This window comes from Kryptolebias marmoratus, linkage group LG10 (genome assembly GCF_001649575.2).
Source record: "Kryptolebias marmoratus isolate JLee-2015 linkage group LG10, ASM164957v2, whole genome shotgun sequence".
NCBI lineage: Eukaryota > Metazoa > Chordata > Actinopteri > Cyprinodontiformes > Rivulidae > Kryptolebias > Kryptolebias marmoratus.
This window is the reverse complement of record NC_051439.1, coordinates 20,128,914-20,153,762: the sequence shown is the minus strand read 5'-3', so window position 1 is coordinate 20,153,762 and position 24,849 is coordinate 20,128,914. Positions and strand designations below refer to the sequence as shown.

The 24,849-nt window shown below is 41.6% G+C and overlaps 1 protein-coding gene across 13 annotated transcripts in view; it reads right to left on the bottom strand.

Annotated features, from left to right (window-relative positions):
* kiaa1109 (KIAA1109 ortholog) overlaps nt 1-24,849 on the bottom strand; it is a 63,449-nt gene that overhangs the window by 21,490 nt on the left and 17,110 nt on the right. For 7 of the 13 annotated variants that reach the window (XM_017426156.3, XM_037977961.1, XM_017426160.3 and 4 more), the window contains exons 23-62: nt 24,614-24,742; nt 23,929-24,048; nt 23,459-23,790; nt 22,690-22,940; nt 22,128-22,368; nt 21,498-21,989; nt 20,260-20,533; nt 20,025-20,162; nt 19,813-19,883; nt 19,362-19,535; nt 18,541-18,661; nt 18,243-18,401; nt 17,841-17,968; nt 17,377-17,579; nt 17,087-17,287; nt 16,793-17,004; nt 15,759-15,910; nt 15,208-15,358; nt 14,960-15,112; nt 14,624-14,861; nt 14,326-14,474; nt 12,566-12,797; nt 12,084-12,233; nt 10,892-11,076; nt 10,352-10,527; nt 9,668-10,256; nt 8,143-8,341; nt 7,266-7,529; nt 7,072-7,165; nt 6,240-6,290; nt 5,367-5,573; nt 4,588-4,823; nt 4,260-4,504; nt 4,059-4,164; nt 3,483-3,580; nt 3,210-3,398; nt 2,964-3,132; nt 2,404-2,615; nt 1,096-1,179; nt 115-313 (exon numbers count right to left, since the gene is read on the bottom strand). In XM_017426156.3, coding sequence (XP_017281645.1) covers nt 115-313; nt 1,096-1,179; nt 2,404-2,615; nt 2,964-3,132; nt 3,210-3,398; nt 3,483-3,580; nt 4,059-4,164; nt 4,260-4,504; nt 4,588-4,823; nt 5,367-5,573; nt 6,240-6,290; nt 7,072-7,165; nt 7,266-7,529; nt 8,143-8,341; nt 9,668-10,256; nt 10,352-10,527; nt 10,892-11,076; nt 12,084-12,233; nt 12,566-12,797; nt 14,326-14,474; nt 14,624-14,861; nt 14,960-15,112; nt 15,208-15,358; nt 15,759-15,910; nt 16,793-17,004; nt 17,087-17,287; nt 17,377-17,579; nt 17,841-17,968; nt 18,243-18,401; nt 18,541-18,661; nt 19,362-19,535; nt 19,813-19,883; nt 20,025-20,162; nt 20,260-20,533; nt 21,498-21,989; nt 22,128-22,368; nt 22,690-22,940; nt 23,459-23,790; nt 23,929-24,048; nt 24,614-24,742 — 7,774 coding nt within the window. The remainder of the gene's footprint in view (nt 1-114; nt 314-1,095; nt 1,180-2,403; nt 2,616-2,963; nt 3,133-3,209; nt 3,399-3,482; nt 3,581-4,058; nt 4,165-4,259; nt 4,505-4,587; nt 4,824-5,366; nt 5,574-6,239; nt 6,291-7,071; nt 7,166-7,265; nt 7,530-8,142; nt 8,342-9,667; nt 10,257-10,351; nt 10,528-10,891; nt 11,077-12,083; nt 12,234-12,565; nt 12,798-14,325; nt 14,475-14,623; nt 14,862-14,959; nt 15,113-15,207; nt 15,359-15,758; nt 15,911-16,792; nt 17,005-17,086; nt 17,288-17,376; nt 17,580-17,840; nt 17,969-18,242; nt 18,402-18,540; nt 18,662-19,361; nt 19,536-19,812; nt 19,884-20,024; nt 20,163-20,259; nt 20,534-21,497; nt 21,990-22,127; nt 22,369-22,689; nt 22,941-23,458; nt 23,791-23,928; nt 24,049-24,613; nt 24,743-24,849) is intronic. The other 6 variants (XM_017426167.3, XM_017426168.3, XM_037977963.1 and 3 more) reach the window with 3 other exon arrangements.

Genomic DNA, 24,849 nt, shown 5'->3' with positions numbered 1-24,849 from the left:
ATACAACAGGTTAATTTATTCCAGAATTTGACATAAAAACACACTTAAACATGGAATATATTGACCTAAATCACGCGTTTTATATGTGCAAATTCATGGCGTTTTGCCTCTCACAAGCATTCATGACGAGATCTCCCCGGATTTCAGGTTTCCAGTCGTCCCAGGTGGTCTCGAAGCCCTCTGCGAAGCGGATGCAGAAGTTCTTGAAGTGTCCTTTGCTCACCAGGGACTCGGAGGAGCAGGCGGTGATCAGCGTGCTCTCGATGGTCAGAACCAGAGCTGAGCCGGTGTCAAAATCTATGCTGTGATTGGCCTTGAGGGAGGAAAAAATAAAAACAAAGAGTGTTACCCTGTTCTTAAAGAACGAGGAGGAAAAGATGGAAAATAAGCCACTTCCAGGTGATTTAAAAGGCAGAGTACGCTGGTAACGTTTCACTCCACTCTACGACATCTGCTCTGTTCAACAAATAAAAAGATTACTCCAAATTTAAATATTTAGAGTTTTTGCAAATAAAAAAGAAATAACTTTTTCCTCGTTTAGAGTCAATTGAAAGTGAAATGTTACCAACTATTTCCAGCTTGTTAGATTCAGTTTAATTTCAGAATTATAGGGGAGAAAAACCCTTAACAAAAAAAAAAAAACACCTATATTACACCGATTTCAGGTCCCAAAATAGCAATCTGATTATCATCGTGCGAATAAGCAGCAGAGGTAAAAATATTTCCACTTTCAAACAATCCAATCATGAGTTTTTATTGGCTGGATGAAAAATCAGACCACGTTTTTATGAGCAATTATTGCAGGAATCCAAAGCATCTTGGTTCTCCAGGCTACGACGCCCGCCACATGCAACAAAGACACACACAGTTCCATCAAACAGACAGCAAATCCTCTGCACACAAACTGGCATAACCTTACTCCTTAGTAAGAACACACCACAGGCTGTTACACCAACTTTGTAACGCCAGAAATAAGAAAGAATCCAACTTTTTTTACGACGGATTTTTAAAGAACGTCCCAATAATTTAAACCCCACAACAAGCCATCACAAGAGCTGTAAAAAGAAAGGAGAAATAAAACAAACTGCAGGTTACTTTCAGTGTTTTTTTTTTCTGGCCCACTGATGTGCTGGCCTCAGCTTCAGAGCTGCCCTCCTGAGCAGCTGGCACTTGTCCTTTCTACAGAAATAAGTGCAACATGACATGGTTTATCTTTGGGCTTACTTCAAGAACAACAACAACAAAAAAAACAACTGTTATGGGTTTTTATTTACTATTAAATTAGTATATTCTCCTTGTGGTGTCTTAATATAGTACTTCCCATCTTAGTGAGAAGGAGGGAAGTTTCAGCTTGACTCGTGATAGTCTAAACTTTGTTGTTTTTTTTTTTTCTTTGTATTTTTAACCCTCTCACAGGTCTGTGAATGCAACATAGATAAATGGCTAATTCACGGTTTTGGTGTTTAAGTTTTCAATGAGTAAGTTATTTTATTTATCATTTAATTATAAAAGGGACAAGTGTAAGATGTCAACAAATACAGTACGCTGTCGAATTTATAGCTAAGGTTAATTTGCAACACATGTTCCAAGATGAAGCTTTAGCAACATTTATGTGTTTGTAATATCTGACAGGTGTTTAAAGTTAAAGTCTTTCATTCTTTTTCAGTGGAATTCATTAGATAATAGTTTTACAGTAAGTGTTTTCTTATGAACACATGGATTAATTTTCCAATATATATATTTTTTATGTTTTCAGTTGTAGTTCTTGGAGAGAAATCAGAAATGTACAAAACTGATATCTGCCCTAAAAACTGAAATTGATGCGTTTCTAATTGAGAAAATTGGGAACACGGATGCTTGATCAAAACATAGCTTGTACAATAAAGCTATCCTTAAAAGATTGTAGGATTTTCTCTGTAAACATTTTGTACAGCTAAAAAGGCCTGAAATACAAGCAAAGAATTAAATAAATCTGAAAATTTCTAAATAAAAATGTGAAATCATTCACTTGGAAATCAACTGATTAGGGAAGCGTTTTATGCTAAAGTACAAAACATAAATCTTCAATCTGTTATTTAACTAAATTTAACTGCACTTTTCTGTTCAGACTGTTTGATGATGTCATTTATGGCTGCATTAGTTTATTTCTCTCTTTCACTGCGTCTGAATGTGACAAAGGCTGAGCTGAAGACCATCTCACTAACTTTAACTTGTTGAATTAGGCCAAAATATCTGCATCTGACAGCAGTGGTAAAGGGCTGATTTTTTTCTAGAATTTCTAACAGCTCTCTGACTTATAAACAAATTGAAACAAACAAACAAACAAAAAAAAAAAGTTTAAGTACGTGTGCATGTGAACTGTGACAATGTGCTGCTGCTTGTTTATTAAACCTCGCAGATTACCTGAGATGTGTTGGTAATTGGGAGGCATATACCCAGGTCATTGACAGTCAGCTGCAGGAAGAGGGTGCTGAACGCCTGGGCTGAGGTTTGCTGAATGCCCGGCAGCTTGTCCACCACCTCCTTTGTGGCCATGTGGATGTCATTGTTGAGGGCCAGGCGCTGCTCGTTCCAGTTGTCATATGCTGCCTTGTAATTCAGCCAGAAGAGAACAGCTGTGGGCAGAAAAAAACACAAATTTAGAAACTGAATGTTCCTCAAACAAGTCAAATAAGGCTTTAAGATAAAAAAATAAATAAATGCATGTCAAAGCTTCATTAACAAAATTATTAACTTTTTGTGTTTCTTTTCCAACCAATCAACTCTAAAAGGTGTTAGATATGTTGTGTTGCACTACACTATTATAAAGTGTCAAGATACAAAATCTTCTGTTTCAGCACTGAAAAAACTATAAACAGCATCTATCAAAGTATAAGTGCTGACTCCAATCAGTATATATTAGCCTTACTAATATGACTGATGCATTCAAAGCATTCAGATAAAAAGAAAAAGGGCAACTGAACCTCTGTCAAATGCAACAGGCTGTGCAAAAACAATCGGCCTGTTCAGTGTAATGAGCACAGCCTCCTTGTCAGAAGAGCCACTGATTTCCTCCTGCAGCGCATTCCGCAGGCCGATCCGAGTTCGGAAGTATGCCACCTGGTGGAAGTCAGAGCCCGCTTCTTCGTACACCTGTGAGGTGAGAGAAAAAACACAAATAAATGTAGCTTCTGTGTCTGGGTATGAGGCAGAAGCAACCCAATCTGTACCTGATGCTTGACAATCTGTCCGAGGGCCAGGTTCAGGTCCACTTGACATTTGCCGAAGAGTTTGAGGTAGCTGCTGCTGCCCCCGGGCTGAGCCTTGCACTGGATCCTGTTGGACAGCTCCAGCTCGATCAGGCCCGTTTCAAAGCGCACGGCCCGCATGGACGGAGTGGTGGCTGTCATCTGGATCCCCTGCAAACACGAATATGAGCTCAAATGCATGAAGACAACACTAACTTCAAACCTTCCAGCTGAAAGTGTTCGCCTTTTACATACCTTGAACATGAGACTGAGAGAATAAAGCAGAATCTTTGGCTTCTCTGCATCTGTCGAGGTGTCATGCTCATTCCACAGAGGGATGGGTTGTTCACCTCCTGCCAAACAAACAAACAAGTCTCAGTTCACTTCATAATAAAAGGGAGAAGTTAATACTGCTGCATCTCATTTAAAGCCGCGTCCTTGATGTGAAAACTCAGTCCTCAGCTGAAGGCAACACTATTCTTCTTCAGCCTAAAATAGCTTTGAACTCCACCACTCCTCTCTCTGTGGGGCAATTACATCGACCAAGCTTAGTAAGTTAAACAAATCACGTTGGAAATAAACACAACTGGATTTGTGTCTGTGCCTTGGGTGTTGTTTTGTGTAGAGAAAATAACAGATTTTTCTGTGATTCAAGCAGCAGCTGCAGGTCTGTGGGGAACAGTTGTATGTTTAAGATAAAATTAACTTTATTGATTTGTGACAAAAACTGGGTCAACAGCAAAGAAAAGCCCCAGGTAAAAAAAAGGACTGGGTAAATGTTTTGTAAAAAGAAAGATTTAATGTAAAATGGCACAATTTAAGTTACAGTACCTGAAACTTTCTGAATGACTTCATTGACTTCTTTCATGAAAACTTTCTGGAGAAAAACCAGGTGGTTGAGCAGGTCGGTGGTCAAGTTGTGCTCAAATGACCCAATCTGTTCATCACAGAGGACAACAAACGATACATTTATTCTTAATTCTAGCAGAGAATTAAAGCATGGAAACAAACTTTTTTATTACAAGGCTTCACCTCAGCCACACAACGCAGGTAGTTGCCCTGCAGGTAGTTGCCCTGCTTTGCTGGGAAGTCATCTGGTGCCCAGCCCTGGTCTGAGTGGCTCTCGTGATCCTCCATGATGTACTCCCCAGACATGGTGACAGGAGGCAGAGTGAGGCTGGCTGACGGAGACATGGTGGACATGTCCACCTGGGACACTTTGGACTGAAAGCACAGTTTGTGGTTTGGCAACTCAAAGGTGAAACTGGTTTGTGCTCCTAAAGAGGAAAAGAAAAGGAAAATTCTGATTATTTGTTCTTTAATGATATTATCAGTTAGCTTAGTGTCCACGGACACACACCTGTCATGCCGTGGCTCTTCATGGGGCCCATTTTATACTCTGCTTTCAGCGATGGCAGCAAGGCAGCCCCGATACTGATGCCATCCATCATGGCACTGAACTTCAGCACGATGGGCTTCTTCTCCAGACCTTCAGGAAGCTGGGGGAACTCATTGGCCTCGACGGGGGTCTGATTGATGCTGGAAGCTTTGTCGGACGGTTGTGGGGTGGGGGTGTCTTCTCTATTAGGAGGTTGACTTAGTAAAACAGAAAAAACAAGCATATTCACTTATTCTGAAAAAGTTTTTTTCCCAAAAGATTTCACATTTCATTAGTTTCAACATTTGACATGTACTGTGAATAAAATATGGGTTTATGAGATTCGCAAATTATTGCATTCAGTTTTTATTTACATTTTACAGAATGCCCCAACTTTATCGATATTGGGGTTGCAGAATCTTAAGGCCTCATCAGTCTTGAAATTTAAGTAAAACTGAGTTTGTGTCATGATAAAGCACTGTTACTGTTTAGATTTAGTTAATGTGTTATTGTGCAGCCTGTCACAGGTACTTGTTTACATTCCCGTGAATAATAAATGACAGACAGGTTGTTTAATACCTGAAGCACGCCTATAGCTCTATAAATGTATTAACATAACTGCGTATTACCATGGAAACAGATGACATGCAGGCTTTGAAAGCAGGCGACAAAGTCAAGATGACGCATGAACCTGACACTTGTAGATGTGAGACTTGTTAAAGCTTTTCACGGCATAAAAAGACAAAAAGAGAGAAACCTACACGTTTGAGGGCTGGCGGATGAGGTCGGAGATTTGTTTGGAGAGTTGATGGGAGCTGCGCACCATCATGCTGTGCAGCGTCGCCGGATGCTGGGGGATGTTGATCATGATGGACCCCACTTTGAAGACGGCAGCGTTGTTGGTCTTCAGACCCCGCTGGGCGCTGTACAGGGCCTGAGATTTGGCGATGGTACACTTCACAACCGTTCTGAAACACAGGGCGAACCGGAATGAGCAACTGGACTAAAAATGCTTTCCCCAAGACGCAGCACACGTGTGGATGAAGGTGACATTACTGACAGGACACCAAACTGTGGAATGTCATGCAGATTCAAGATGCATTCCTTTCTGGAGGGAAAATGAGCAGAATGAGCAAAGATGATCATGGAATTTATGATAAATAACGACTGGATATGCAACAAAAAAATCTCTGGTTTGGAAATTTATTTTTCTAACAGTTCAAAGACAAAAGGTTTTTTTTGTCCAGTTAATAACACAGAGAAAAAAACTATGCTCCCAAATGTGTCAAGATAAAGACAGAAAAAATATTATTTTAGCATTTTATTTATTTATTTTACAAAAACGACATATTTGGTAGCTTTGCTGCTCTTTGTTATACATGATACTAAGGTTTAACAAATGCTTTAAATAGGTCTCCCTATTTTCTTATATTTTTAAGAGAGAATTTAAATAACCTGCCTTTAAAAATATCCATACAATATTAAAAAAAAATCAAATAATAGGACCAGCTTTTCTGTAACTAATGATGAAAAGTGAAGTGGTGACTGGGATAAATGAAGGATGGACACACAGAACAGTTGTGTTTTTGATTTCACTGACGTATGAGAGCCCTAAAAAAGCAGTAACAACATACAGAAACTCCTGTTTAGCAGTGCTGGTAGGAGATGTTGGAAAATCCTCCAGTCTACGCAAACAGGTAGGAGAGAAAGCAGAACACAGGAAGAAAGAAGAGCAGAATTTATCCACCGGTTAGACACCTTGCTTGTTTCTAAGCAGTAAAACCAAAGGAATGAAACATTAGATATACTAATGCATATTTCCTTATGATTTATGATCCCACCTCTTTGGGCCAGTGCAAACAAATCAAAGAACTATAAAGACTTTTTGGAAATAAAGGTTCAAATGTACATTTATTTATTATTATACGTGGTGTTACAGCTACAGCTGTGGTTTTTAAACTGCATAATATGATTTTATTTTGTTTGTTTTGAAATATCACTACAATATACTATCAGTGTAATAAAATAAGTTGATTAAGTAGAGGTCTTAATAGATATAATGATAGACTAAAATACTACTTCCTGTCTACATGTTTGACTTCAATGTTTATAGACTTATAAATATGTTTGTGAAGAATGTTTGCTGTGATTGGTTCTAATTAAACCTTAAAGAAAACCTTGAACAATAAAGTTATCAAATGGGCTTTAAACAAGTGTATAAGTGTGACCTTTAAAAACCCCGCAGGAAGTTTTGTTTCATTTAAATTATGACCAACTTAATGTTTTAATATCACTAATTATCTTAAAATGCCACAGTTGGTAGACCTCAGTCGAGCTGACCTGTTTTAGGTAGAAACACAGCAAAACTTCAAGAAATTAACTTGAAATAATCTTACACTTTTTTTGAAAAATGACCAAGAACACATAAAAAAAGAGTAATTAGAACGGAAGAAGACTTTAACGTACTGAATGTCGGGTGTTATGCCCTCCAGCAGAACGATGTTTACCCCTCCTATGTGAGCGGACGCACACGTCTCTGTCATTTTCTGGTGAAGGATATCTGCAGAACAAAGACAAATTACATCAATCAAAATAAACTTCCACCCTTATTGCAGCACTTGTTGTACGCTGCGGATGAACACTAACATTTCAGCTCTCACCTTTCATCTTCTCCTTCAGAGTGAAGCTCCCATGGATCTTCTTCAGTTCTGCCTCCATGGTCAGCCCGCCGATGTCTGCCTCCAGGTGTGTGCGGTTCACCATGCCGATGCCAAACACGATCAGTGTCACGTGCTGCGGCTCGGAGCTCACCAGGCTGCGGCGCCTCCCGCCCGCGCCCAGCGGCTTGTTGGGCGTGGCGGGTTCCTGCTGCTCGTTCTCAAAAATCACCTTACAGAGCGGCTCCGAGGGACGGCGCCCACCTTCTGCGGACAAAAATTATCCAAAATGCCAGCTTCAGACTACTGTTTAAACAAATTCATGTTGGTTGAAAAAAGTGTAGCTCTCTCTCTCGCTGACTGACTCGAATTTGTTTCATGAAAACTACTCACATTAAAAGAAAGACAAGATTTGACCTGCAAAGTACCAATTCTTTTTATTTTAGCGTCGTCTCTTTTATCTAATGAACTCCACGTGGAAATGTGGAGTTAAAACAGCAGCAAAAAATCCTAATAGGCTAAAATGAAATTACATACTGCAACAGCTAAAAAATACTGCAAAGATGTAAAGCCTTTAGACTAAATTGGTAAGAAAATATCACAGATGATTGAGATGTTACTTTTATATCATGACAGTGATTTTGTCTGAAGAAAGAGTTTTACGGAACAACTGAGTGAAGGGTAAAGTAGGAACGAGGTGTCACTTTAGATGTTACAGCAAAATACAAAACTCTGGGTTCAGATGGAGATCAGAGAAGGGGAATAAAATATTTACATTGACATTTATATCTGTGCTGCAGGCATTAAAACAAGGCTTGTGACACAGCAGAAGTGAAAACTAAAGCAGAGAGGAAATGTTCAGGAGGAGGCTGATTCCCACCTGAGAGGCAGTTCTCCGGGGAGCTTTTTTCCAGGATGCCAGTGGGATCAGAGATGAGGGAGTAGAAGTTGAGCAGCTTGTACATGTTCTGCCAACATTCTGCTGACGGCTCACTCTGCTCCGACACTGTGATGGAGTCAGAGTCGTCCATCTGGATGGCCATGTGGTCGGCCACGTCACGAGAGCCCTTCCTTGACACCTGATGGCGTGACGCAGGAATTCATATCATGAAACGAGTGCAAGAACAGAAAAATATGCATCACAAGGCTGACGGATAAATAAACAGCCTTTTATTTTCCTGCCGTTTACTGAAACACTACAGTTATGATGATGCAACCTGTCATGACAGCTGCAGTTCCCAAAATACTTAAACAATCTCTGCAAAGATAGAGAAACTACAGCAAGTATTTTTTCTAATTGTTTAAACTGTGTTTACGTTAATACTGCCATTTCTGAGAAGTTCTTTTTGTCTGGTGGCTCCCTCTAGGGTCTCTGAAGAGAAAACATCAGCTTCTGAAGGAATTTTGCTATTTTAGTGACAATACTGAACCATCCTGACAGATGTGCCTCCTTAATAAAAACATTTAACAGTAATTGTTCCAGGTTGTGGATTAAACTATGTCAACGGGGCTACGAGATTCAATGAGAGGTTAGAAAGGGCTCATTAAGTTTCCAGCTGCAGCTTCAACCACAAGAGGATCAACATAATGAGCCCTGGTTACAGCGTTATTGCAGCTGAAGCTCAGCCTTTTATTGTTATTTAGAACTATATATATATATATATATATATATATATATATATATATATATATATATATTTTATATATCGTTGCACATCTGAATTAACAACAGGTTACTTGAAGGAACATAGAACCCTACAACAACCATCTGGCTTATTGCAAACATCTAACATACAAGAAGTAGATTAATCAGATCTTCATCAGGTATTGGGAACATTAGGATTTCCCACGTAAATAAATGTTACTTACATCATTAAATCAGTCAGATGGCTGAGCTTTAGTTCAAAGCATGTGCATTAAACACCACACATAAAAAGCTGCTCAGATTAGAAAAAGGGAAATCTCCCACCCAGACTGGCTTTTTACATATAACGTGTCACTTATGCTGCCTCTAGACACTAAATAGCCCAAGTAGCACATTCACTGAATCATTAGTGAAAAACCATAACAGCTTAGGTTTGCTGAAGTCACACATACAAATTAATTAATAGATTTAACCTTTTTTTATATGTTCATTGCTTTAAGTATATTCCTTTACTTTACTCTGTAATGTGAAGATCCAAACTGATTCACTTAATTTTGATTTCTGCCTTCTTGCAGCTTTAAAAACTGTTAAATATTCTGAATTACACAGAGGAGTTGGTTTCAAAGATCTTCTAAAAGGTCTGCAAAATGGTGTCACTTTGAATGAATGTTTGTTTACTAAAAATCTTAGGAGTAAATGTTAAAATCACGACTTTTTTTCTTTAAAAATAAAATAGTAATAGTGAGAATAAGAGTGCAACCTTCGAGGTGCGTCGCTCTGAACGTCCCAGAGAAGTCCGACCTCTTGGCTCCCGTCTTCCCAGTGTGTCCATGCTTGACGGGGGTCCATTAGGAGGTAAACCGCCACCTCCCGCTCCTCCTCCTGTGACTCCGCCTCCTCCCACGCCTCTCTTGCTCTTCAGGGTTTGGGTTCCGCTGCGATTTGCCCCGTTCAAGCTTCCCCTGGAGCTGCGGCTGAAGTCGGAGGACCTGATGTGGCGGTACGGCCGGGCCTTGAAGGTGGGTGTCGGGGAGGTGGAGCCGGCGGTGTAGCGGTTCAGTTTGATGTCGGTCTGCGTGGCCTTGATGTCATCGATCATGGTGCTAAACTGGTGGATGAGGCGCACCAGGGCCATGTCGACGCGCTGGCTGATGGCCTGGCAGGCGGTGGTGAAGTCGCAGTGGAACGTGTTGTAGTGGCGACGGTTGAGGTCGTGGAAGGAAAGCGGAACTGCGGTGGGACCTTGAGGGGCGCTGGTGGACTTCTCCATCACCACCGCGTTCACACTGAATGTCTCAATCAGCAGAGCTGGCTTAAACTCAAGCGGAGGAAGGTTCACCATGCCTTGCCTGTGTCAACAATGAATTATAAATGTGGTAAACAAACAATCTAAAAGATATACTTTTAAACAATATGTGATTGTCCCATTTTAGGGTAGTCCTACCTTCTGGACCGCTTATTTTTGCGTTCTTTGGACGTATCCGAGTCAACGATGTCCGCTCTGAGGCACTCTAGATTGCCAGAAAAAGACAAATGCTCTCCAAAATACATCTTGTAGCTAAGTGGAGTGGTATCTTGGGCCTGGATTCCTGTGTAGCTCAGTAAGGGCTTGAAAACAACCTGTGGAAATGAAAACAGATCAAAGGTTGACCTTTGACCTCTGCAGACTGGACTTTTGCTGTCTTGATAATAAGTCCAAGGGTAGAGCAAGGTGGAACATAGTAACTTAAACCTGGTATGAAACATAAATGGAACACAACTCAGAAAACAATTAACTTGTTTGGCATCGGCACAGAAGGAAGACTAACATGGATGAGACTAGTTTGCTTTCAGTTTGATATAAAAAATAAACAAGTTTCTTCAAACTGACTCTCAAACCACTTATCAAAGAGCTGCAAATATTATTTATAGGCTGATGAAAGTCAAACTCAGAGAACATTAACAGAACAGGTGAAGGAAACCCTGACAGATGTGTTGGTGGCACCTGAGCGTCGGCCAGCTGAACGGCAGCCGGACACTGGTTTCCCTCCTCGATGTCAACAATGTCTTCCTGGCTTGTGCTGAGCTGGGAGTGCTGGGAGTGGGTCCCGTCCAGGGTGTTCTGATCACTGGACAGCACCGTGTTGAAGTCTGACGCCGAGGGGATGGTGGGCAGGTTACACATCCCGCCTGAGGGTGGACAGAGTGGGGACACGAACAGTTTAAGAGACGAAACGTAACAAAAGGGAACATAATCTTTAATATATATTAACAAAACTAACAGAAAAATGTGTCTATTTTGAAGACGGCTCATTTGTCACACCGTTGATGGCTCACACTTGGGTGAGGAGATAATAAAAACGTTTCTCTTCAGCACAAATTTAGCCACAACACATACATAATTGTGCCCACAGGCACTTAGCACAGCAGTCCTGATAAGATTTATCTTGTCAGCAATCATAATGAGTAATTTCAAACAATTATTCTGCTATTAAGAGAAAATCAAACCATTTCACACAAGGTGGTTTGCTCCTGAAAGAAAAGGAGAAAAGTGGAAGAAATGCTGTGAAAGGTAACTAATAATAATTTAACTCTGCGTGCTTGAAACGAAGGACCAGGTGAAGAAAACTATTTCTCACCTAAACCTGCAGAGCATAATCACACATAATCCCAAAGAGTCAAAAATACTAACATTTGGATCCAACAAAAGCTTCATCTTGACCATAAAATGAATGGTTTGTGAAATGTGGATCACAAATTTAAAAACAGATAATGAAGAGTCCAGTCCAGGTATTGGACTGGCGACTTAGAAAAAACACACCTATAACCTGTTTCCAGGTTTGCCTGTAGAGCTTAGGGTTCTAATAATCTAATAACAGCCACAAACTAGCAGCTATTGAGCTAATTAAACAGTTTGTACAACACTGAACAACCCCTGACCTCCTTCTGGGCTGTTAACTGGAAGTGGGTGGTAGTCGTAGCTGTTGACCAATGTGTCCAGTGAGTCTAGTAAAACAACACCATGTGAAAAATGGATTTGAGTTCATAAAACTCAAATAACACTAAAGAATATAGGAGAAAATGCAAAGTTGATAGAATCCTACAAAAACATTTGGTTAAAAATGAAAAAAAGAACTGAAATACCCTGTTATTGCCTCTAAAGAGAAAAAGAAAGAAATAATCCAGGGTCGTATCACCTGTTTGTAGGCTGTTGTGCTGGGAGTGATTGACCTGAGACTCCTGGGCTGCAGCTCCGCCTCGATTACCCACAGCGTTGGACATCCAGTTGTAAAAACTGACGGCGGACGGCTCAGACAGCAGCGGGTGCTCGGTCAGCATGTCTGTTCCTGAGAACGACGATGCATCCATCACAAAACAACAAAAACAACATTAGTCACGTTTACCTTAATCTGTTTTTCTGTCAACAACATAAGTGCATGGTTTCAAACATTTAATGTAAAAACGTGTGCATGAAATGTTCCTTCTTCATTTGTGTGTTTTTGTTAGTCAGTGTGAATTTAAAACCTTAGACAATGCTTGGACTTTGCTTACTGAACAGCAGAGGTCACTGTTGGAGCGTTATCTTTATAAAAATGAAGTTCACGCTGATGATCAGCAGCTTGCACACACACACACACACACACACACAACAACACGACAGGAGTCTGTGTGAGACTACCTGTGCGAGTGAGGGAGCTGCTCTTGGCGGCTGTGGCTGAGGACGGCTCGTTCCTCTGAGGCGTGCCCTCCAGCAGGTTGTGCAGACTCCGAAAGCTGCCCGTCAGATTGCTCAGGAGGCTCTCCTTCCTTGGGCTGTCCTTGGCTGGCATGCCTCCGCGGCTCACGTGGGCGGGTGAATCAGCTGCAGTGTCACCGCTGGTGTAGCTCAGCGACTGGTAGGGATGCGAGCCCTGGGTATGACAAATGTGCCGACTGCTGAGAGGAGGTTATGCTCCTACACGGTCTCATTTTTCACAAGCTGCCGCTGGCATTTCATTTATCTGACAGTGGAGATAAATTGTGTCTGGCAAAATCACGGAAATGACTGAATTCAAAGTTGGTGTAAAACTTTTTAGACAAAAGAGCTGAGCTGGCTCGAGATAATATAAACACAACACACTTCACTTTGACACAGAAAGAAAAGAGTCATCCATCTGACGGGTGTAAACTTCATTTCCTCTGGCTTTCCATAGATGGAGTCACCTTCATACCACATTTAACAGCACTGTCATTCTGCACTGGATTATCTGTGACAGCATTTGGTTTTGCAAAGTAATATTTAGAGCTGTTCCCTTGCTTTACAAAGAAATATTAAAATAAGTCAAAGCATCCATCACTTATTTACCTGACCTTAAAACAACAAATCTACATTTCTGGTTTTGCCCAACAGTTAAAATATCAGTTCCTTTAACAGAAAACTCCAAATATTTCCATAAAAACATACATTACCTGTTTTTAAGGAGAGAATTTTTTTAAATTGAAAAATTCTCGCTAATAAATCCTGGTAAGTTGACACTCTGTAACTACAAAGCAAACATTTATGCCTGCTTTTGAGGAAACTTTTCACAGTTGTCCATAAATCAGTGGATGAGCAGGATTAATCTCCAAAAACTGCATCCAACTGGAAGTACGACTTAGTTTAAAACTGGTTTATATTAATATATAAAAAATTTAGTACATAAACTAGAAATGTTCTGAAAAATCCCTGAAAGATCCAAAGGCAAATTTACTACATCAGTTGATACTAATTTGGCACTTATTTTGTAATAATTCAAGCTGTGTTTTTTTAAACACCACGTAACGATTTTTAGACTTTAGATACTAAAGTTTGACGCTTTAATTAAATTCACCTTAACTGAAAAATCCTTATCTGAACAAAAGCAAATTAAGCAAGATTTATGAGGAGTAAGAAGAGGGGTTTGTTGGCAAAATATTTGGAAAGTTTAAGAGGCTCAGAAGTTGAACATTCAGTATTAAAACTGTCAAAAATCATAAAATATAAACTGCAAATGTGTAAAAACTACAAAAAATACCACACTGCCAGCTCAGTCCTGTAAAGTCTAACTTTCGGTGACCTGATTAAACTTTGAATGATGTTTCTGCTGGTAAGTATGTCTGAGCTGTGGAGCTCCAAAGAGGGCTGGGTTTTCTCATATCCCATTGTTGCGTAAACAGAAACCTTTACTGTTTCTTGGAGATTTTGTCTACATTGTACAGTGTACTGTTACCAAATGTCGCAGCAAACTCTTCCCAACTGAGCTGCACAATTTGAAATATTATTTTGCATGAGTTTTTTACAAATCTGCAAAAAGTAGCAAACCAAAATCTGTGATGGAGTCAGAAGAATAACTGCCAAACAGTAATAAGAGTTCTTCAGTACTTTTGCATTCCTTAATAATTTTCAGTAAAAGGTTGCAACAGATGACCTCACTTTTGTACCTTTATTCTGAGCGCAGACTCGCTGTGTGTGTGGGACTTTGAAAGCTTCCTCATGATCTCCACTCCGCTGACAGGACCGGTGTTCACTTCTTTGGGAGGGGGGCGACTGCATGCTCCCTCCAGCAGCATGGTGTGTTCACTCACTGTGGCTTCACAATAAGAAGATCAAATAAAACTCCCAGAAAAAACACTGAAAGAGTTCATCTGAGAGTTGATTTCTAAGCAATAACTGAAGGTCCAGAACTTCACAGGTGATTTCAGTGAAAACATCAAGAAAAGAGAAGCTGCGTGTTCCCACCTGCGTCAAACTCAAACTCTGCTCCGTCAGCGCTGGTGTCGCTCTGCAGAGCAGCTCCGTTGTCCAATCCCATCGTATCTCCCAGGCTGGGCTGAGGCTCCTTGGCCTTGGTAAGCTGGTTGGGCCCCATCAGACCAATAGCCTTGAAGCCCTGAGTTACAACAATGAACTTCATCCATTGTCTGGCCAAAGCCACCAAACCCTTCTTCAGCGTCACCAGGGCCGGGACCCCATCATTCTGGGATGTTAGGAGCAGAAAAATTAGGGGATTTGAAACAGTGAAAGGGATCCAGTTATACTTTTGGAACTAAAGGGAATCAGAAGGCTGATACTAACCATGGTGGCCTCCTCTATGATCGAATAGTCGGCTTGCTGCAGGTAGCGGTGCAGGATGTTACAAAGCATACAGGATGGGTTCTCATGCAGGTAGCGGGCTCGCTTAGTCACACGGTTGTACTTGCTGCGGATCGGGATGTGGATGCTCTTTTTCTGTTGGATGAAAACAAGTTGTTTGGAATAATAAATAAAACAAAAAACCCTTGAATGCCAAGGTTTAAAAAGACATTGGTCGTTGTTGAGCTCACCTCCAGGGCTTCAGTCATGATGCAGCCCATCACAGCACACACCCGCAGCGTGCCCTCCATGTCCAGTTTCCGAAGAGAGGACTTGAGCTGGTCGATGGGAACCAGCCAGGCTCCAATAGCAGGCGTTGCTGTGCTGAGCAGATTCAACTGCCTAAATACACCAAAGAAAATAAGATAATCCTTATTAACTAGTGATCAATCAATACAAATCCATATTTATGTTTAGCTGTTAATAGTAATTATTATACTTCTTTGACACCTTTTATTCTGCAAAAACATGAACCGATTTTGTCGCTTTGTTCTTTCTAATGCATCAGATGTATTGAGTTGTAATAAAACTCAAAATTCAGAGTGTATCAGCCAGTTTGAGGGACCTGTGACACAGACAGGTCTGAAATGTACAGGAAGGTTTCTACTCAGTGATAATAATGTACTTATCACACTGTACAGGCCAACAATCCAGTGGTTAATTAGCTCATAGATTTATATTCATTTCAGTTTGAATGATGTGAACGTTTCTCTTTTTGTGTTCGTAGATGTGGTCAGAGCACCTTGATATCGTCTGTGAAGCTGAGCGCACGTTGGTGGGAGCAGCAAAACTGAACCAGATCTCTCTGATGGTCAGCTTCATGCTGCTGGAATCAGGTGGTGGAGGCATGAAGGGGAGGTCTTTCTTCAGGTCATCCGACTCAACACCTTCATCCTGAAAAGCAGAAAACAGCAACATTTAGCACAGGAATGTTTTTTATCTGGGAGTAGAGCCAAAATTTGTCACATCTGCTTCATGCCTAACTTTTACTTCCAATCATGGGTTAGATTTTTTTTTCTGCTTGGATTTTTGACGGCAAGGCTTCCATAAAAAAATAAATAAATAAAAAAACATTTTTAACAAGACTGCTCCAAACTCTGAACAGATCTGGAACAATCCCACAGGTTTCTGTAGTACCTGGTGGACGTCTTCAGATTTTAATTTAAATTGAAGCTTTACTCAGTCAAGGCTTCAGCCTGTTATTTTGTGCTTCTACAGAAAAGTAAAAAAAAAACCCATCTGGAAACTCATATAAGAGATCAAACTTTTTCTGGCTGCTGAAGTAAAAATACCACTTTCTGCTTTCAATTTGTCACTTGGCTCTTAGTATTCCTGCTTTATTCATAAATCACAAAATGATTTAGATCTTACCTATACTACTTTGTTAACTGATAGCGGTTTGCAGTAAATATTTTATCCTACACCTATTAATGTGCCTAAAATTTGCTTTAGAGAGTTGTTGCAGGCTTTTGCAGCAAGCATAAATCTTATTAGAACATTACTGTTTGCTTTGAAATCTAACACATGACATTCTCAGCACACTAATGCAGGAGATTACTTACGAGCTGAAAAAAAAAAGATTTCTCGGAAACATTTAAACCCCTAAAATATTTGGACAGTGCTGTGCAGAAGCTAGGCTTGCAAAATCTGACAAAAGAATAATGGCAGCACAAATCTAAACAATTTAGATGCTTTGGAAAAATAGAGAGGTTAATCTATTAATAAATGCAGCAGTTTAAGGTTGTTTTCCTCAACTGCATTTTTCCTGCATCCCACCTGGTCGTCTGAGTCGGTGTTGTCGTTGGCGTCAGAGTTAGGACTGATGGCATCAGGTGGCAGATTGTCATCAGACACGTCGGTGCTGTAACCACTTCCTGTCTGAGAGCCTGTGGAACCATTGTTTTTTGACACTTCGGTTTTCCCTCCATTATCTGAGCGGCCCATCACACCAAACGAATTGTAAAGAATGGCTCCAGACTGACGGCCGCCTGTGACACAAAATGTAACACATTCACAAAAAAAAAATCTTATTCCTCATCCTAAACACTGAAGGAGTCTGGATTTATTTACCTTTAACTGTAAGGTTCTCTATGCCACATTCGAACATAATCCAGCCCCACTTCTCGAGACTTGTGGCAGAGCGGCTCAAATCGGTTCCTGATGTCTGAGTGTCGGTTTCATCCACCAATGAAAACTCCTCCATTTCCTCCAGACCAAACAGCACTTTAGACTTCTCACAAGGAATAGCTGTGATTGCAAATGTGCCAACGTCTGCAGAAAGAGGACAAGCAACATTTAGGAAACCCAAAGTTTGAACAGAGAGGTTTAAAAGTGTCGAGAGGTCAGACTCTGGACCCGACCTGTACAGTCCAGGCCTCGAAGCTGGCTGTGGATCCGGTGGACATTGAGCCTTGCAGCGATCTCTTTGCCTTTCTCAATCCCTGCATTGGAGCGTAAAGAGCCAGAAGACTGAGGCTGCATTTTGGTAGCCGACGCGTACTTCTCCAACATGACAGAGGGTCGGCCATGTTCGGTGGTGTTTGGAGTCTCCTCTACTATGCCCCTGAAAGAAGCAGGAGGAAATGTGGGTCCAAACATGGCTGTTGTTACAAGTGGATGATAATTAATAAGAACATGTTACATTTTACTAAAGTTTTACACTGGACACTTTTAGGCTTCTGCACAGCCTCAAGGTCTCAAATAATTTGTTCTAAGGTAGCTGCTACTGCAAATTTTAATTTAAAGAACCTCAATACAACACATGATGTCTGCATGTTCTCCACCACAATAAAAAAAATAATATGATAAGCTGTAGAGGGGTTACCTGTTCATCCTGAACTGTGTTGCTATCCTGTCGAAGCACAAGGCAACCAGAGACACGTGTGGGATGCACTTACTGGAGCAGGAAGGTGAGCCTTCCTCTACAGAGGCCTGCAGGAGGCAAAGATTCACCTACACAAACAAAGACGACAACTAATTAAAGCTGAACAGCACTGGGAAAACTGAGCTACTTTCCCCCCACACAATTATTTATTTTAAAGAATCTGGTGTCAATGGGCAAAAACTTTAATTCAAAGGAAACTAAAAAGTACAACCTGTTTCTAAACTCATAATTATTACATTTTAAAAAGGGGGCTTAAAATGTTCACGGTTCTTGGTTGTTGTGGTTAGAGTCCAGTGTGAGGACTATTGTTGGACTCTGATTATTCGAGGTCACAGGTCTCACCTTGGGGATAGAAACGTTGGCTTGGAGGCCCTTGATTTTCACATTGTCCGGTTTGACGGACAGCTCCGCTTGTCCATGGGAGGTGTTAAGCGAGCCAGGGGTCGTGCCCTCCGTCTTGGACAGCTTGTGCTCCTGCTTGCCTGTTTGGCTCTGTGAAGACTTGATCCAAAGCAATTAGATGCATAAATCAATCAAAGGGAATTTAACTTCACTTTAGTTCACTTTTAAAGTGAGGAACAGAAACGGTTGATGTTCGATTAGCTGTATGTTGCTCTGTTCAGTGAGGAGGTGAACGTACCGACTCGGTGACTGTGGACTTGCTGATCTGATAGGCTTCATTGAGGACTTTACCATGCAGGTCATCCAGAATGGCTGCTGGATGTCGAATACTGGCAAAATGGACCATGGACTCAATGTATCTAAAGCAAATGCACACACAGATGAAAACTTTGAAAACATTCAATACAGATTTTATTTATACAGCTGATATTTGATTAATGTTCAAATACAAAGTATAACCTCAGAAAGAATGAAAATGAGTTGCCTTTAGCCAGCAAAGTCCAAACAAGTCAAAACTAAAAGCTGGAAAATCATCAACACCTCTCTTTTTAGCTGAGAAACTTTGTTTTAGAAAATGAATTATGGTTATTTTGTTCTGTTTGCACAGCGTTATGAGGCACATAGACAAGAAATCTGGTAAGAACTTCCCTGAATATTGTAAAAACAACAATGATTCACACATAACAACTATGCACAACCTGCTTTAACCACTAAGCTATCAAGTTCCAGCTGTCCAAACTGCTTAAGTCAAAAGATGTTGTGTTGGTAACATTTTTAACCAGTTATTAGCAGTAATCAGCAAACTAGAAACGCATTCTGCTGGACCATCAAATTTATACTCTGAATCCCTGTCAGCATAATTTCAGACCCTAAATGTTGTATGAGAATGGATTAAATTGACTTAAAAGAAAATCTTAGCTTCCGGCTAAAAATAACCCCAAACTGTGAGAAAGGCTTAGCTGCAACAATCAGATTATCTGTCCAAAGATGCAGCCAGTTAGGAGCCAGTGAAAGCTTACGTAACGTATTAAAAACCTCTGCAGAAAGCCTGGATGCTACCTGTCCACAGATTCGGCTACGAGCGGTGTGAGCACCACATTGATGGCCCCCTTCACTTCCACGATGGCAGTGGTTCTGGTCTGAGCCAGAGGTTGCTCCAGACTCCAGTCGTCTGTTGTTGTGTCCTCATCTGTGTTCTCCATGGCTCTTTTATCCAAGGGGGTGTATGGTGTACTGTGGAGGGGGTCAAACACAGGAGAAGTTGTTATCTAAGGCAGGTTGTGAGAGGTTTATATATCAGTGTGGTACACAGTGTGATCAGGGTACACGATACATCTGCTTCCGTTTAGCTGACAAACTTTAAAAGGAAAATCAATCACTGCTTAGTTCAAAAAACATTATATAATAATTTGACAGGCCATTTTGATTAAAATCATTCCACTTTTGAATATCTACAATTTAAAAAGTTCTGAAACAGTTGAAATGTTTGCATAGTTTTGTGGCTTTGTACCCGTTGTTCTCCCCCATGAGTTGAACTCCTCTGTCTAAAAGCGAGCTGGCTGAGAGGCCCTGTTTTATCACCTGTAAGGCAGAAGATAATCGAGTCTCAGTGGAGATGGACGAGCGAACCTTTAACAGTATTACGGTGCAAAAACATGTACGTATAATGTGTGAATTAATCCAGTACACTAATTACAATCAATAGAGAGGATAATATCAGACCTTAAAGCTAGGGACAGACAGCTGGTCGAAAGAGGTGGAGCTCTCTTCACTTGTGGGTGTGTCCAGATCAAGAGGACGATGCAGAGACGATTTGGACGTCCTCTTATTGGTCGGCTGCTTCACAGACCAATTGGAAACCTGACAAAAATTAGGTAAAACGCTGAACTATGTAAATGTATGTTTTAGGCCTCATAAACAGCACTACTTTGGACGGGTGTAGTACGAGAGGATGTACCTGGTAGTGAGCGAGATAGGTCTGGTAGCACGCCATGACGTGGGGCTGTCGAGTTACTGGGCCTGGTTCAGCCGTCTTCTCTGGCTCCACTGAGCTCTCCTCTTCCATGGCCAAGGCTGACACAAAGGAGGCTTGGGAGGTGTGGCTGGCCAGAGGTTGGGGCGGCAGTGGGGGCAGTATTGGAGGAGGTGGCAGAGGACGAGGCTCGGTGATCAGTTCTCCGTTGAGAACGTAGGTGAGGGGACCTTCAACGCTGTGGTAGATCGAACTCCGGCTGGAAAAATAGGGCCTCAAATTAATACAGGTACACTTAACTGGAATAAAAAGTCCTTTGTTGCACCATAACACCATTTATCTTCACAATTTGTGGCTTTTCTCTTGTTTGCATTGTTCTATTTTATAATTTAGCTCTGATACACAAAGAGAAGAATGTCTGAACCGAGCCTCACGTGTGCCAACTGAAACTTTTCATGAGACTGAACTGATTACTTGTGTTCTTGTTCAGGCTGCGCCGATCCAAAAGCATGCTGTAATCAATGTGAAAACAATTTATGGTAATAGAAAAATGACGAGGTAGTTGGAGACCAAGAGTGAAATCCAATTTGTAAAACATTCCAGTGGTAAGTGGCTACCCGTGGATCAAACATCTCATTTGCACCAACCCCTCCACATCACGTCCATCTGTGCATGTATGATCAAGACGAAGTAATAAAATAAGCTGCAACGTGTTTAGCCTCGGGGAAAGTTGCTTTTCACAATGAAATTCATGACTTGAGGAAATTAAAGAAAAACTAGATAACACGGTTAATGTATTCCTCCTCATTGTTCCATCAAGACATTTTACAGTAATTGAAAAGAAGCAGGCATGAGCCATGTGCAGTTATTTGATACGGCTGGTTACAGCCTATTTTTAATTCAAATATGCACTTTTCTGTGAACTATCTGCTTTTAAGGGTTTGTTTTTTAAAGATAAAAGGTTGATCAAGTATTTGCTTCAACCTAGTCAGAACAATTTAGGAAATAAAAAATAACTACATGGTAAGATTTTAATAAAAGATCATAAATTACTCTGCTTTTATAAAGAATAATAAACTCTTCTTTATTCAAGGTACAGGTCATCACTGTAATCTCAGTTTAGACTTCTACATAATCTGAACATACGCTCTGTCTCCTCTCAGAATATAGAAACTTTATAGAGGAAGAATATCTCAAACTTCAATTTTTCTCCAATAACGGACCTGTAGTTCTCCATGTGATACGGGGGCTGCTGAGGCTGCTGCATCTGCTGCCTCCTCTTCTTCTTGCGGCCTGGGTATGTTCCCGGACCCTCGTCAGCACTGCTGATTGGCTCAAAGTCCTCAGTGGCAGAGAAGTAGGCCTCGCTGTCGGCCATCGACATGCTGGAGTCGGCAGAGCGGTACTGATGGAAGGTGTTTGAGTCTGCCGACGGCGTGAAGGGAAACGAACCGTAGCTTCTACGCTGCCGAGGAGAATCCAGGACGTTCTCGTCGCTGCGGGAAACCTCGCTGCTGAACTGCACGCCTCCTGAGAGCACTGGAGGCGGTTTGTCCGTGAAGACGGCAGCTGACAGGCTTTTGGTGCTACCCAGCCGACCAGAGTGCACAGATGACTGACGCTTGAGGGGAGAGCAGAGGGGTGAGCGCACCGAGGTGCGATCCTGGGAACTGTTGGGTGAGACGGGTGAGACCTCTGGGACTTCTCCCAGTGTGCTGCAAAACAACAAGAACAAATGCAACCATTAGACAAATACAATCCTAATTCTGGCCCCTTTTTGTGGTTCTCACGTGTTATAATGATGCAAGGATTTAAAAAAAGAAACTAAACTAAAAAAGAAACTTGTTACTCACTCAGTGTGGTTTCTGCCATTCACAGGGACCAGCCGCTCCTCATGACTCGGTGAGGGTGAGTCTCTTTCTCCAGCCAGCAGAGGCAAAGCAGCGCTGGAGGTGCTGTTTTCTTCAGAGGAGGAGGCAGAGCTGTGGGAGCGCTGGGGAACCTGGAGACTCAGGTGCTGCTGACCACGCCTCTCAGGCAGCTCAGGAGGCAGGCTGGGAGAGTGTGTGTCCGTTTTGAGCCCGACGACCCTCCCTGAGAAAACATGGATTCAAAATGGGCCCTTTTTGGTTTCTTACTAACATTAGCACCATTTATTTAAACTTAATTTAGACGTGAAAACAAAGGAACAATAACACAAAAAGTTTGTAATTCACCTCCACATAGATAAGAACAAGTAATTAATCCAAGCAGGAAAGGCTCATGGTGTTTTATTAATGAATGACAAAACTGTGGACTGTAGCTAAAGCTTTATTTAGCTTAGGATCCACAATAAGCCCCTGAAGCAACTCCAGGGGAAACTCACTCCTGCAGATAACATCAGGAAGCGTAGAACAAATCTTTACTAATGCGTACCATCCACTTTAGGAGTTTCTTTTGTCATGATCCACTCCCCAGGCTGCAGCAAGGACTGGCCATAGCACATGTCCAAATCCCCGCAGGAAGAAGAAAATGCAGAAGAGGAAGAGGGCGTCAGCTCCTCCAGCTTGAAGTAGTCCAGACCCATGTTGGTACCGCCGAAGAACCTGCAGCCTCCCAGGCAGCCGCAGCGGTTCCTGCTTCGCTTGTTGCGAACGTTTGCCTCGTCAGGCCACAGGAACCACAGTCTGAGGACAGGTGGGGACACATGTGGAGTGAATGGAAGTGGCTATATGTCATCAACTAATAAGCAACCTTCATTATGTTTGTTTGTGCATGTGCAAGGTTTGTGCATTGCATGGTGCGCAATTAGAAGCTCAAAATACATTCTTTACACAGTTAAAAAAGGCGTTTTAATGTAAAGAGACCTTTCCTGTCATACCATGAGTAACTGTAAATAACAGCTCATTTAGTTGAAAATATCTGCAATGTTATGAGCTGAACATACTGCAGTCTGTGACTCACTCCAGAGAGGTGTGATAAAAGTGAATGAGTCAGCTCTACTCTAAAACAACTTTCAGCATTTACACTTGAAAGAAATACGTTTTTACGATCACTGGCCTCCTCAAACTCAGTCAAACTCATAGATAATAGTTAAAAATGATGGTGACAAGTAAACTAAACAAGCAAAACTACACCTATAAAAAGATTATTTCCAAATAAGTGAAGAGCAAAAAGTTAAATAATAGATTATAGCATCTTTTACCTTTTGGTCTGAGCATCGTGTAGCTCCAAAAACTGCCTCTGGACTTCACATTTGGCTGGGTGGTCAGCGGCCAGGGCGATATCTGCTGTGATGAGGTTCAGCTTGACTGAACCTGCCTCCAGCCAGACAGAACGTCGCAGCAGGGGGGGCTGACCCAGACCTAATGGCTGACCCGGACCTTGACCTTGTCCAGCCAGCTGCAGCCTGGCTGCCTCATTGTATTGCTGCTGTTCGATGTACTGTCTGATGTTCATGTCCTGAACCACGGCGCTGATGCCCTCTCCCACTGCCTGGTTGTGCAGGTTGCAGTTGGCTACACGGATAATACCCGTCTGAAGGGGGGAGAACAAAGCAAAAAAATCATAAATCTGCACAAAATAAACCCAACAATACTGATACTGAGTCAAACACATTACACTTAACAAAGAAAATCTTTACTTGACAGTTTGCCAGTGCTTGGAGCTAATTACCTTGACATTGGCAGCACAACCGTGCTCCACGACGAAGAGGTCGACTCCATCCATGGCCAGCCTTGTCATGGTGTACTTCAGCTCCTCTGATGTGCGACAATGCCCAGGCATACAGCTCAGCTGAAAGACAAACAGTGTTTAGAAACTTTTCAGTGTTCTCACATGGCAAGCTCCAGTTTAGTCTTTACATTTTGTGCCACTGCCTGTGGCCACAGCTGCTCACTTGTCAGGAAATAATGAGGGCTCTCAGGCAGAGTTTTTAAAAATATCCTTATTAGTATTCCCATTTAGGCGAGATGTCCTGTTTCTCAGAATCCTACTGAAGGTATCACTGTGGCGTGTATGTTTTCTGTGTATGTCAGCTGTGAGCTTTGTGTTGGGGAGTGTTTTTCTGCTTCTCAGACTGTGAAAAAGGGTCCTTTCTGAGTCATACTTCATTAGAGAAAGGTTTTCTGTAGGCTTTATTTAGTATTTGATCCCAGCCGAACATTTCAGTTCACACAGAACGGGTCTGACCAACATTCAAATCTTGCAAGAACAGTCTCCAGTCATAATGATCTCATTTAGGAGTTGACAGAGCGAAATGCAGAAACATAGTTGCTAACTAAACCAAAGCCTGACAGCTACATCAGAAAGGGTGAAAGTGTGCACGGCTCACACTTCATGGTTTGGTGTATGTTTGTACCTTGGCATCACAGATACGCCGATCAGCACCATGTTGGCAGATGACAGAGGGCTTAGGTTGTTCCAGCTGGAACTCGCGAGACAAAACGTGGAAAATGAAAGTCTCACCCCACTCGATCATGCTGGCCACCTAACAGTCACAAATCCAGACTTTTAATACTCAAAATAAAGAAGTTATTCACAAGTAAAAAAACACAACACCAGTTCTGACAGCCTGAAGAAAGACTGAATGTTATA